The sequence below is a fragment of the Eurosta solidaginis genome, chromosome 3, assembly GCF_040869045.1.
Source record: "Eurosta solidaginis isolate ZX-2024a chromosome 3, ASM4086904v1, whole genome shotgun sequence".
NCBI lineage: Eukaryota > Metazoa > Arthropoda > Insecta > Diptera > Tephritidae > Eurosta > Eurosta solidaginis.
The window spans coordinates 3,427,662-3,442,107 of record NC_090321.1 but is presented as its reverse complement, the minus strand read 5'-3'; the positions used below and the strand labels follow the sequence as shown (position 1 = coordinate 3,442,107).

Genomic DNA, 14,446 nt, shown 5'->3' with positions numbered 1-14,446 from the left:
AGTGTGGTAGTGTTTTTGTTTTTATTTAAATAAAATATATTGTACAATAGAGTCTTTAAGTGGTCAATACTAAACTGTAAAAAAAAAGCGAAAACAAAAAAACGATTTACGCACGAGCAGCGAACCATTTGTCTCCTTAATTGCCTCAGTGACTTTGGGTACTCGTAAATCAGCGCACGCAAACGAATTGACAACAAAAAGTCAACAGCAACAGCATTAATAACAATAAAAACCAATAGTCAAATTAAAAGTAACAACATAAAATAAATAAACAGCAATAATAACAAATCAAAGTGAGTACAAGCCAACTAACTGTAAGTATGAGCATTAGTGATGCATAGGACCAACCCGGACCCGCATATTGGGAACCGCGTTTCTAGGACAGTCAGCTATTTCTGATTTTAAATGAGCTAAGTTCCACCAAAAAAGATGGAAGTGAGAGAGAACTGAAGAAATAATATTTGCTTAAGAATGTAACCCAAAACGCATGTGACGTCACGTCCAAAAAGTTAATTGGCAACAACGTAAAAAAAAATTTTATGGAATTATTTCGCTGCTCGCCAAAATCATTCCGAATACTATTCTCCGTTTGGAATCAAGTATAAAAATCCGATTCTTTAGATACACAAAATCACAATACACTAATTCGCAAAAGTCAATATATATATATTTGTATGGCTGTTTATGTCCAAGCTCCACATCATTCAATGTAACGATAGTAACAATCATTTTCAGTTTGCGCTTCACTGCCACACATCATTACCAAACGACGATGATGGCATGTGGCATGTGGCAACAACTAGGAACAGCATCAGTATGAGCAACAGCAACCTCGGCAGCAAGTGAAGTGCGTGGCGTGGCAATTTTAGCTAGAGGCGCATTTAAATCGCGCTTTCATCATTACCCAACAACGATAAAATCTTGAATGCCAACCGACAGATGAATGAGAGACAAGAATTCTTGGTCAATTGATGGTACAGGAAGCTGCCAAAAGGAGGTGGAGACGTAGCAGCGGAAATGCATAAATATGAATAGCGCGTTTTGAATGGCTTGAATGCTTGAGCAGCTGGACGGATAGACAACTAAAATTACGAGAGCTCGTAAATAGGCAAATGACAAGCGAAATTGCATTGCAAATGTGTATGTGAATTAGTAATGCAAAAAAGCCTAAATGAGTTGTAGGTTGGGTAGTGGAGCAAACTTTCATCAGTTTATGACATGAGCTAACGCATTTGTGCTATTTATATCTCCAATCACTGGTTGGAACTATTCAGAAGCAGCCAAAAAATATTTTTTGTGATATTTAAATCATGAAACTTAAGTGGCTTTCATTTCTAAGACTGCGTTTATACAAACTATAAATTCTTAATAGATAATCGGGGCTCGTGCATATGTCCCAGTTCTATGAACTGCATTATTAGTTGTCAAATTTTCATGTTTCGGTTTATTTCGTGCTTTTAGTTAGGGATTATACTCTAGGGGTGCTACTGTGTCTATAAAAAAAAGAAATTGACATCTCTAAAGTTTGTTCACAACTAACGACTATCGTAGTGAAAATGTATATGAGAAATCTAGTGATTTAATTATCGATTAGGATTTAAGTACCAAAATTAAGATAATATCGTCATATGTGAACTAGGTCCAACTAGTTTCTTTCGTTGTAAAATTATTTATTTCAATAATTAGAAAATGAATGTCAGTTTCAAACGCCGTAACTGAGAATATTTTTTAAAACACCCTATATCAGAATTTGCTTCCGAAACGGTTCAGCTAATCAAAATATATTGGATGTAAGCTCAAGTGGGGCGTTTTTGAAGCAAATTCAGCATTTTTGAAACGAAATAGAGTGACAACCCACTAAACACTCGATATGTTGTTTATAAAGTTTGAACTGTGGCTGTATTGGCAAGAGTAAAATCATCTTATTGGTAGTAGTTTAGTCGTTGATTAGCATGCAATGATCCATAACGTGTGCACGCATGTTTGGTTCCACTAAAAAATAATTCGTTAATATGCTACAAAATATTTAGCCAATTCACAAGGTCTCCTTAGCGCCGTATGCGCTTAAATAAAATTTTATATTGGAAACTATGGAAACAATTCAAGTCTTAAAATTTTACATGAATGGGACACTCTTTTGAGTTTCCCAATTTACTCATTGCACGCAAATAACAGTGCTAACATTAAACCTTTAAATCATTCTTCGCATGGACGTTTGTATGTGAAATATGTTTTTCCAAATCCTCTTTTAATGACGACCTCACGTCAAAATCATAGGTCGCCAATTAGCTGGCCTATGTAGCGCCATGCTGGGTATTAAAGCAAGGGCATAACGCCGCGCTGCGTTACACAGCCCACATGAGTTGCAAGCTAACTCTGACAATATTACATACTAGAACTTAAATTTTGCTTATGATGTTAAATTTAATTATGTAATTGCTGTGCGCATGTGCTGTCGATTATTTGAGTAAATACCCTACAAAAAATTGTGAGACTAATCTCTATAGTTGGTATTAGTCCCTTTTGCCTACAATGTGCTTTAATTGTTTTCACCTACCCCTTATGGGTAAATATGGGACTACTCAGTCTTAAATTTATGTAGCTGATTTTTAGGAAGAAATGAGATGCAGTCAAATAAGATTAGAAAAAAGTTGTATATAAAACAAGCATTTCAGATAATACCGACAGAGTTTTTTTGAATATGCTTAAGGACCTTTTCGGCCAGGAATGTGATTCATTTCTTTAAGGTATAAACAGATATAATGTATATGGTCACACGATATACTCAAACAGAAGTGAACAATTAAAAAAAAAAGGATCAAATGTGACTTTAATCTTAGTCGCATGATGTTTTGCGACTCATTCCTGATTCATTCTTGACTCATCTCATTTGTTGCATAGTATTGAATTTAAAAGTTTGTGTATTTATGTGTACTGCATATGTATATATATTATGCAAATTAATATCTGTAGTTATAGTTCCAACTGTTATTACGTTGTTATTGTATGTTTGTAAGATTCATTGATTTTTTACAAGCTATCTTTTGTTAACAACAATTTAACGATGCTGTAACTTTCATATATCCTTTAATTTCGGCATCGAAGGCATATGTAGAAATTCACATACGTATGTATGTGCTGGTAAATGTAGAAAACTTGGGAATGAAAACCAGTATATCCAAAGTCAACATACCCTAGAATTAAAACTTCGGGGACACAACCTAGGGCTCAAGACGTGGCCCTTATTTTTCCTTCAATATCAGAAGGTCGGTTGTAAAATTACCTTACTTCGGGAATTGACTTATCTCAAAAAGCAGACTGCGAGCTGGCCCAAAACTAAACTTTCCAGTTTACTCGTGAGAGCAACAATGATATTACAAAAAAGCTAAATATAGCGCAATTCTAGAGTTTACGAGCAGATGCCGGCAAGGTGATGGTTATGGAGAATGACACTGCCTTAGTAAAAAAAACTCATAATATAGCTACAATGTAAAGAACAGCAACAACAAAAAGATCAAAAAAAGCTTACAATTCTTACAAGAATGTATCAATTCTGCGACAAGGTTAGGTCAGGTTGAACCGGCCGGTTCGTGAGGACCTCACATGGACTGAATGAGTAAATAGTGTTACCATAAGTAAGATGTAGTCTTAGTCTGGCAAGCGCAGGGCACGAGCACAAAATGAGCTCGATCGTTTCCTCCTTCGACCCAAACTTCCCTGACCAAGCCTAATTTAAGTGCATGTCACGCCAGAAGGCAATGCACAGTCAGAATGCCCGTCATGGTCAACAGACGCCTCTTTTCAACGACAGGAGTAACTTTGTTAGTCTAAGGTTGTAAGATATTATTTTCAACACTTTACAGTCGCGCACTTGGGGCCTTTCCCGCTTGGTTAATCATGTGCACTAATCGCCTCCTCTGAGTCTCGCCCAATCTAATTGGGACTTCGACGGAGCAAGTTTCGAGGGATGTGCTCAAGACAGTTCTGAGAAAGAGAAACAAACTCCAAAGACAGTCTTCATCTGAAAGGGAGAACAAAAATTCGAGTGGAGCTACTTTTATTTAGGAAGTACCTCACCCTTCATTATTTGTTTGGGGCTTATGGGTTGTAAGAGGAACATTATTTTCTCACTGATACAATAGCTTAGCATCTTACTCAGAAAGCTGAGTTGTATAGAGCTCCGAAATTCAACTCTAGACTTACCCGGGACTTCAATTGAGGAAAGCGATGTTACGGCGGCTGCCATACTTATACTTTATGTTCAATAAGGTTTCCGATCTGGTTCTAGCGTGTAGTAAATTATTGACCGAAGAGCCTCAACCTCTTAGAACTTTCCCTTTAAATTTTTACAAAAAAAAAAAAAAAAAAAAAAAAAAAAAACAAAAACCGAACGAATTTCAAAGCAAACTATATCATTTTAAGGTATATTCATTTCCACTAGCGCTAGTTTTGGACTTTTTTTTTGAAATAAGATATAGGTTTATTTTTGACTAAACCAAAAAAGGCTTAATTTAAAAAAAAAAGGAGTAAAGATTTCGAGAGTTATTTTTCGACTTCTTTTATAAACGTCATAATCTTAAAGGTCCCTGACGCTTCAGCGATTTATTGCCAACATTGGTGTTTCTTTGCGAATCTCTCTTTATGCCGACAGCAACAAAGCACTTGCGCCTGACCGAAAATCAAAACAAACCAAAAAAATTAAAATAATCGCCTGGAAATAAGGTTAAACGTAATACCTAATGGGGTATACAATATATGCATACATGCATAAAGTACGTATGTAAGTGTACATAAAAAAATTTATATTGTAGTTGTACATAAGGGTGAGCATATACGCACTTGAAGCCCATTAATTTGATGACTTGGCCACTTATATAAATAGATGGCAATGCCATTAAATTAATGCCTAGAAATGTTATACCGCGCAGCAGGGAATATTTTTGTGCTTCAAAAAGTAAAAAAAAAAATTAAAAAGGTAACACGAAATAAATAAAACACAAAAAATATGAACATATATACTATATCTTTTCTCAACTCACCATTATCATCTTCGTCCTTTTTAATGCCACTCCTGCTGGGTTTATTGACCGCAATCAATTTGCCATGATAAAGTTTCTCGTTTATATTTTCTGCCGCCGGCACCACCACATTATTTTGCACTGATTCATCGCCCACATTTAGATCGGGCGCTAGCATGCCTGGATTAGCATCGTTACCCGCAGCGTCATCACCACCTTCAGCGCTATTGCCGACATTCGCATGCAACCGATTGTGTTCGAGCGGTGGCATATCACCAACACCGCGTCGCTGTTCGCGTCTAGCGCCATCAGCATGCGAGTCTTCCGCTGCTAAGCCACCGCGTCCTACACCGAAACCATCGCCAGCTTCATAAGCGCCTTCCGCGCCGCCATCGGGCGCATTCGCTTGTGAACCAGCGCTTCCAACACTTTTCAGCGCCAAAGACATGCCATTCCATTTCCTACCCCCACTTTGGGCATCATCGCTGTAGATGAAAAAGGCCACTGTGAACCAAACGACAACGATTAGGACTAAGACTTTAACAATTGATGCTGAACGCCTTCGAAGTATGAATGCCATTTTGTTTTTTTTATAGTGACGCGTTAGTTGTTTTATGGGGGTGCCAGTTGTTTTTGTGCTAAGTTGACTAGAAATTTATATAATTTTATTGTGCTCGTTATTTGTCCCGTTATGTATTGCTCCAATTCATTCGTGTCTTTTTTCTTTCACATTCGTCTTAATATCTTGCCCTCTTTTTTGCGGCAATTGAATCAATTTATAGGCTTTGCGCCTTTATATATGCCTCAATTATATTTAATTTATTACTTTTCTGAATTTGTTGTTTGCCGATTGTGCGTTTTCTCTTTCTTACTACTTCTTAATTTACCTGTCCCTTTGTTACGTTAACTTGACTTGCCCTGCCAATCCTATTTACTTGTGCATTTAGTTTGGCATACTTTTGGGCTCTATGCTCAAAGTTTCTTTTATACATACAATCGTGAGTGTTCGTGCTGCTTAATTCTATTTTATGTTCTTGTGCATTATATAGCCTCTCCGTTTACTTTTGTTGGATTGCGCTAAATCACAAAGCTTTAAATTATTGCATGCGATTTCAGTTGCGTTTTGCGCCTATGCGATATGCTTCAATTTTCTTGTTGGCTTTATAACTAAAAATGCTTTTGATATGTAATTTTTACCTAAATTGAAGTGAATAAAATTAGTATTTGAATATGGTTAATCTTCAGTTTCTCAGGCAGTTTTTTAAATAATTTTTGTTTTTTTTCAAGAAAAAACCTTCAGCCTTTCATTATTCCGCTTGATTTTTAGGTTATCTTTCTTCTTCGTACATCTCTGGTTAAGCTCTATGACCAGTATCCCCTAATTACGTCTCTTCTTCTTTTATTATACACCTTTCCGTGCCCTCTGCGTTTTCTTGAAGCTTCGCACGAGCTTCGTCGTCACAGTTAAATATTCGCTTGGGTTCTCACTTTTCTATTTCACTGCATTATATATTTCTTTGTCCTGTTTGAACTAATATAGTTTTTGTTGATTTTTACCTTTAGTTTGCATTCTTCTCTCAGCATAGTTTTTGTTTACTAACTCCTTTATTTCAATTCTTTATGCTCAACGCCTTTGTTTGCTCTTGAAAAGTGGACTCCAAAAAAATCTCAGTCCCATTAGACTTTCAACTCTTTCTTGTGCGCTTTTTGTTTTCTCCTTTATTTATGTATTACGTCTACGCCACTTTATTTACCTTGTGTGGTTTCCTTTTTCGCTTTAAATTGCTTTTTTCTTCTACTTTTTTATTTCGTTGACCTTAACCGCATTGTTGTTCTCGGTTCATCGCATCTGTTTACACAGTTTCCGCACGTTGCTCTCAATTTCACTTCACCACATTTCCACATTTGGTATTTCCTCCTGCTTTTCTCACCCCCACAAAATTGACTGTTGTTTATTTTAAGGTCCTTCGCTTCTGCTTGTCGTACAGATTTTTATTATGTCTGTTTTTATTAATGGCTTGTTTGCCTTTAGTTTTATCTGTAATGAGAGGCGAAAATGAATTTGATCAATAAAGGCTTGGCGAGTGGTTATTTATTGAGTTAAGAGAGGGTTTAAAATAATGAATATGTATTTCCTGTTGCTGTTTGTCACTACATTCCATGCCCCAGATCGTTACCGCTTACTCTCGATAGCCGGGAAATACTCTAAACAGCTTGTCAAACGAAAGTTCATCTGAAGTCGGCATGAATTATGTAGGTGTCATCCCACCAATTTGTGAAAAAAGATTACAAATGCTTCGACTGACCTAATTATTTCTCTTGAACTAATCAAAAGGTAGATTTCCCTCATCTGTTCGCGGCCTTAAAACATTCAATCACATATCTCAGGTTTTTAAAGTGATGCGATATTGCAGGAAAAAATGCAGTCCCGTTTTAGATAAACATTTTGTTGTCAATGAATTCGAAGAGAAACGCAAAGAATAAAAATCAAGATTTTAGCGGGTTTAAAGGCTTGACCTTTTATTCAGTTTCATTCTCGTTAGCCATTTCCGTGTCGACAGACATTTTGAAAGTCACCTCAACAGGAACTCGGTCGATTATCATGGCTTCAAGGAATACATATAATACGGTTAGATGGCAACCACCGGTGACAACCCAGTAACGCCGGATAAACTCCGTGAAATTAGCGACAAAAATTTAAAAAAATTCCTTACTTTTCCACATATTAAATAAAAATATCGCATGAAATTTTCAATTTATTTAATTTTTTTTGTCGGACAGTGGAAAAACTATATTAATTATGCTAAATACGAATATCAGGCCAAGCAAAACAAATAATGACAAATTCTCGCTTTTTATGTATGAGACCCATTGTCATGCTCTACAAAATGAAAATCGCTGATTCTGAGATTCTTATTTGATTACCTAAAATACATAAAACTCACGTTTTACCGCTATTGTATCATTCAAAATGTCAGTTTAGTGCTTGCTATAATTTTTCTCACATTCTTAGAATTTCTGTCAACAACAAAAAAAGCATTTCGTGTTGACTTCAGTCAATAAATAATTAAAAACCTTTTCACTTATCCTTTCTTACTTTTCTCTTTCGTATTTCAATTTGATTCATTAGCCATTTGACATTTTGGGTTTACGTGGATTAATTACAACATATCAGTTGAGGTAAAAGTACAAAAGCGCAAAATTAATCAAAATCCCTCTTTTATTATTTACCGTTTTAGCATGTAAGTAACTTAATTTGTCATTTAATATTTCTTTTTGTACTAGACTTACATAATTACTGGTATTAGTTAATAAGATATGGAAGCAGGTAAATTAGCTGAGTACAACTTTAAGTGAATCATGAGGTGATAAAATGTAGGGCGAAACTGACAGTTGCTTAAATAAGGTAGAGTGTAGGTGGGTACGTGTGTATGTGTTTGCAATAATTAACTGACACAAAAATGTTTTCAATTAACGAATTAGTGACTAAATAATTAAATTAGCAATGCGAGTATTTCGTAAATGAGCTAAAGTGATAGCATTGATAAAGGATTGGAGTAAAATGGTTGTGGTTGCAAGTAACTGGAAATGGAAAGTTTTAGTGCAAATACTTTGAAAAAAAAAAATAGGGTCACACGAAAAAATTATTTTTACCAACCCCCTTTGGTGATAAAGTTAAGTAATGTTCTCATCACAAGCACACGTTGGCTCAGAATTTAAGAATTTTATCGCGATCGTTGCAAAAACTATTTTTGGAAAGCTTTCGAAAAATTCTTTGAACTCCCAATATTTCTATCTTCATTGACTCCAGTTACATAGATAGTCAGATTTGAAAAAAAAAAAAAAAAAACAGTGGACTTAGCTTTTGCACTTATATGGCACGACAATCTCTTCGAACACGCAATATCCAGGATAATATGTGAGAATAAATGATAAACAACATCAGAAAAGATCGCCACAGACCGTTCAAAAATCAATTGGAGCTGCATATGGCGCGGAGCAGTCCTAGACGCCCTTACCATTATGTTAAGCCTTCTGAAAACTGTAAACTGACCGCTCGATAGAAAAGATTGCACCAAACCAAGCTATAGATAACCTACAAGAGACAGCTCAGTGAACCTGCTACAATGATTGCGCTAAAGTTCAAATTTCGAACCGCTGCTTAAGACACTTCCGGATCTGGTAATTTGTCAAGCATCAGGATTATGAAATTAAAAAGATACAAAAAACGAGGAATATCATTCGACAAGATAGAACCTAACTCGAGGAGCCAGTTAAAAATGTATAAAGGCTGAGACGCCCTAGTTGGGTATAGAACAGGCATCACCTTTAACTGTGGCTGCGTTGGTATGAGACCATTGTCGTAGTGTAGTGGATTAGTCGTTGATTAACGAGCAACGGGGCAAGACGTTTGTTGCAACATTTTTGTGTACTAATATAATAAAATAAAATAAACTAAAAAAAATTAAAAAAAGCAAGACTATAGTATTGTATATCCCTTTGTTTCTATGGCTAGGAATTTTTGTACAATGCCACTCCAGTGAAGAAAAAAATTGTAGTTTTGCGTTAATCATCTCAATAGCGCCAATTTCTAATTTCTCTGAAGTATACCAAAATATTCATTCATTAACACATTTACATAGTTATTGATCTAGTTCAATTAGTTGAACACTCGTTCAGTAATGTAAAGGTACTAATTTCCTATATTAATAAATCGATGGACTGAACGAAGTGTAATTAAACTAATTCTTTTGCTGCAGTAAAAAACCAACTCTAAGCCCAAACAACAAAGAAACGATGTTATTTGATTACGTCATCGCTAAGTAGTTAGAGCAAAAACCAAATGCACAAAAAATATCATTTTAGTTTTTGCAAAAACACGTGATGACTTGCTCTAATTACTTTATTATCCATATCTTTTTCCCGAAAATTCTTAATAAATCATAAAGCATGACGACAAATTCAGTAGCACCACGAAATATGTGGCAAGCGGCAAATGTAAAAACAAAATATTTTTAATTAAATGCTTACTAAGATAAAAAGAAATTATGTAACACAAAAATCATAGATAATGACAAGAAGCATCTATTAACTCAATGATTAATATGGCGAGAGTAAATTAAAAGCAGATAAGAGCACTAAAACAAAATAAATAATAATTATGAGCTCATGCCAAAGGGGGAATAACTGTCGCGAAAAAAAAGCTGGTTGCTGCACACAAAAAATAAATTCGTGGTATCTTGCAATTAAAATTAATGATGTTGCGGATAGTGATCTCAGCGCAAAAAAGGTTTTTATTTGCGATGAATATGAAAATGTTGCGAATAATGAAAAAAAAAGTAGACTAAATGACGTGTAATGCGCCAAAACATGATTAAAACGTGTGGAATATACATTCAAGCATGGTGAAAAGTGAAAATTACATAAGAAGTATTGTGCAAAAGAATACATTATACCTCTTTTCTGCCAGAAAGAAAGATAAACTTTTTATATGCCACAAATTTTTCGAAGTTGTTACTAAATGAATCAGCGACAAGCTAAAAGGCACACTACACATACATACTCTAACGAATTTACTGAAATTCCACTTATTCCAAACCTTCTGCTAACGTTCGAATCACTAAACTATTGAATAAATAACTCCAATATTGAATAATGCAAAAAATGGTCTATATTAGACTACTTGAAAATAACACTTATGCTTCGCAACTGATAGCTTGCTTAAATCAAACTGATTGTCGTGCCTCTACTGTTGCTGCCTTTTATACTCTGTGATTTCTCGTTCGCATACTGCTAGGCGCTTCCAGAATTAACTTAGTTACTGCTATAAAATTATAACTACAGATGCATGTGTATAGCTTCTCATATGCGCGTGTATATGTGAGTGACAATTCCACAGATAATTGCCTACTTTTGGGAGCATCTCAGATAAGATAAATGCATGTGTTTGTGCGTATCTTCTCCGCTGCTCGTATGGACATATGGGTAGACATAATGATTGAGTTGTTGATGTGCATACGAGTCACTGCTTAGTATCGGCTTAGAGATGATAGTACCCCTTAGTGTCGCTAGTATTCGTCACAATACATACAATTGACAGATGCGCTTATTACAGAAGGCCAACAAGTAATTAATTAGTCAATGGCGCTATAATTCTCAACAAGTTCGTAACTGAATGACTGTTAGTGCAATCGGGCCGGACTGAAATCAGTTTAAGGCTTTCTTTAGAATTGAAAAAAAAAAAAACTAAAATCTTTCATTCGTTCAATGCAGTGCAGATGGACCCCGATTCCTTCTTTTACAAATGTATACGTCAAAAGATGCTCTTTTTAACTCTTCTTATCCTTGCCGCTTCAACAGTAGACAGTCGTTGTAACTTTCATGTAACCAATATCTATCTCTAGCAATGCCTTGTTAATAATCCGAGCAGTTGACTTAGGGCAACCTCATTTGATTAATAACGAGCTCGGGTTTGCTCAAATTTTTGCATGACAGCACATCACACAAATTCGGTCACGCTCTCTCATTGAAGCTAATCCAAACAATCCACTGTTTGGTTATGACCAGCGAGCGATGTTTCCGGACTACATAGCTGAATTCTAATCAGCGGTCTTCTTTGCTAGGCCTGACACCCACAACATAGCTGTGGTGCTCGGACCAGTTCGATAAGAGACTATGTTTGCTCGAGCTCGACAGAAATATAGGTTTTAGAGAATGGTTGTTAGCTCAACCTGAAAGTTGCTTGAATAGCTCTGTGGTCAAACCACTTGTATCGGTGAAGCGTCACTTTGCTGCCAATTAAAATTGAAGGGCCAAGAATAGCAGCGAGCCATTGAATATATTCCTTATAAGTCGATAGCCGATTGTTCCAAGGGATCGGAGCACGGCGTTATTCATACCCACAAAGCGACGTGAGCGATGGGTAAATAACATCACCGATCACTTTTTGGTATTTCATGTAACTTTGCTATCGATAGTCTGCTTTAAAAGTCGCCCTTTCAATTAACATATCCTATTGCTTAGTTCAAATTTTACGAGTTTTTTTCTGTGTAAAAAACGCGTATGTTAATTTTTTTAAATAATATTCAAAATCACGGTCATTTGTCTATTAAGCACAATGATTTGATATTTACTACGAATGAGCATTTCAAATTGATGAAAAACCAGATAACATTGGTGTGCCTACGACGGGAAGCAAGACCACAGATCATACTTTACTGATTCTCTTATGCCGGCATACAACATTTGTATCTACCTATAATTGTAACCACAAAAAGACAAAAAAAATTATAAATAAATTTAAAAAAGTAAGAAAAAGTCAATCTGTTGTATAGTGCCTACACAAATGACTATATCTGTGGACCGTTCCACCGTAAAACCACCATGGTCTTTAGGTATCAACTTTATTGAAACTGCTCTTTTGTCACATAGTGTGAATATCGTCGGCTAAAAGGAATATTACCCTAACTTTTACTTCCTTCTCTTCTTCTCCTCGTCTTCTTGTAGTTGAGTGTTACCGGCATTGATGGTTTTGCCGGATATAGAAACGGGCAATTCCCTACCATCTCGGGAACGATTGAATATGACCACATTGAACTTCCTAAGTCACCAGCCCCCACCACTTAGTGCCTGCTTAAGAACACCGCACAACGTGGGTCAAGCGATGACAATCCAAGCTTAGAAGCTTGCCAACTTTGCTACTTTGGATTGAGAAAGTGAAGGAAATTACTCGACGAACAAAAATTACGCTCTATTTATCTCTCATCATAATTGCCACAATCTTTCGAAAAAACCTAGTCGGTGCCATATTGCGAAAATGGAATGTCTCATTATGCCAGCAGTCGAAAATTTTTCTTTCGCATTATTAATCGATTTGAAATGGAATAACCCATCTGTTTGTGCTCACTTGAAAACTTCAGCGCCCGTTTAATTGTTGTTTGGCTGATACTCAACACTGCACACGTACATTGGCTATTACCTTTTTTATTGTTGCTAAGTAAATTCTTTGTTCTTTTTTTTTTCATGCTCGGGTTGTTTGGTCAACAAACTCAATTGCAGTCAAGTGCAATGGCTAATAGCTAATGGCTAATGCCTATGGTTAGAGTTAGTTTTGCGAACAAACTAAAATTAACCGAAGCGTAACCAAACACAACACAAACAAAAAACCAAGAATTATTCTATGAAAACTGGAAAGTCCTGGTATGTGTGTGTGTTTGTGTGTCTGCCTGCCACATGGCGCAGTAGAAAGATGTTACAAAGGTGTTGTTGGCAAAGTGGTGAAAAGGGATTTGTTTGTTTGTTAGCTGCCTCCTCCCCAAGGTGTTGCAACCAAGATTTCAATGCAAAGATCACTGACACGGCATATACGCTAAGCAACAAAAACAAAACATGAACAGCGCAACTAAATTGATCGACTGATAGGCGGACATAATTGAGCGAAGGGCATCTATTGCATGAACGTTTTATTTTGTTGGACTTTATCGGCATGACGTATTATGAGTAATAATTGAGGCTTGTCATTTGCCGCGCTTAGAAAGATATGCATGAAGCGGAAGCAAAAAAAGTTAAGATAGAATGCTCGATCTAAGATATAATGTTATTACTTAATATTCTCAGTCGGAAATATCAGTTGAGGTTAAGAGCATGAACGGTGGTCATATGGGTGGTATAAATCAAGGAAATAACACGAGAACATAAACGTATGAAACATTTATTTTTATTAGAAAAAAGAACTTAAAGTTTTTTTTACTTTGAAAATGCGCAAAACTGCTTGTAATCATATCTCTGGGAATTATATTTATAAGTTTAGGTCACGGAGAGGCAAAAAGGCAAAATGAAAGTGACTTCAACGCAAATATTTTAATTAGATTATTAGACACATAGCCAACTGATACATAATTCATCAACTCCATCATTGCAACAATTGCGTGCCCTTAATGAATACCATAAATGAGCTAATGAGTATAAAATGTAAATTTATCATTGAGCCACAGGTGGTATTACATTAAGTATAGAGCAAAGTAGTTCTTAAATCATCAAATCCGTATTGTTGCAGAGCTGCAGAACTAGCTGTTTTTTGCGGGATACGCATCTATTGCTCTCAAGCGACAGCACCTTAGGTAGCAGCCCATCTGCAGCGCCAGTGATTTGATTCACTCACTTTTAAGTCATTCATCACCACTTCTGTCTACAGTTATGTATTAAAAAATATACAGATGAATAATCTAGACTTAAGAAGAAATGAGCAAACGGGGCAACCGAGAGTATAAAAGCAGCACACGTTAAGGAATAATGAATCAGTTTGATTTTATTACGCTAATAGTGAAGTACGCGAGTTTTGTAATTGTTAAGTACTACTACCATAGTAGTGTAAATAAGGAACAGTTTGCTATACTCAATATTTGAGTTATTTATTCGACAGTTCAGAG

At 35.9% G+C, this 14,446-nt stretch overlaps 1 protein-coding gene across 18 annotated transcripts in view; it reads right to left on the bottom strand.

Annotated features, from left to right (window-relative positions):
- Pgant9 (polypeptide N-acetylgalactosaminyltransferase 9) overlaps positions 1-14,446 on the bottom strand; it is a 264,067-nt gene that overhangs the window by 106,812 nt on the left and 142,809 nt on the right. For all 18 annotated transcript variants that reach the window (XM_067770414.1, XM_067770397.1, XM_067770404.1 and 15 more), the window contains one exon: positions 5,040-7,056. In XM_067770414.1, coding sequence (XP_067626515.1) covers positions 5,040-5,598 — 559 coding nt within the window. In that variant the 5' untranslated portion in view covers positions 5,599-7,056. The remainder of the gene's footprint in view (positions 1-5,039; positions 7,057-14,446) is intronic.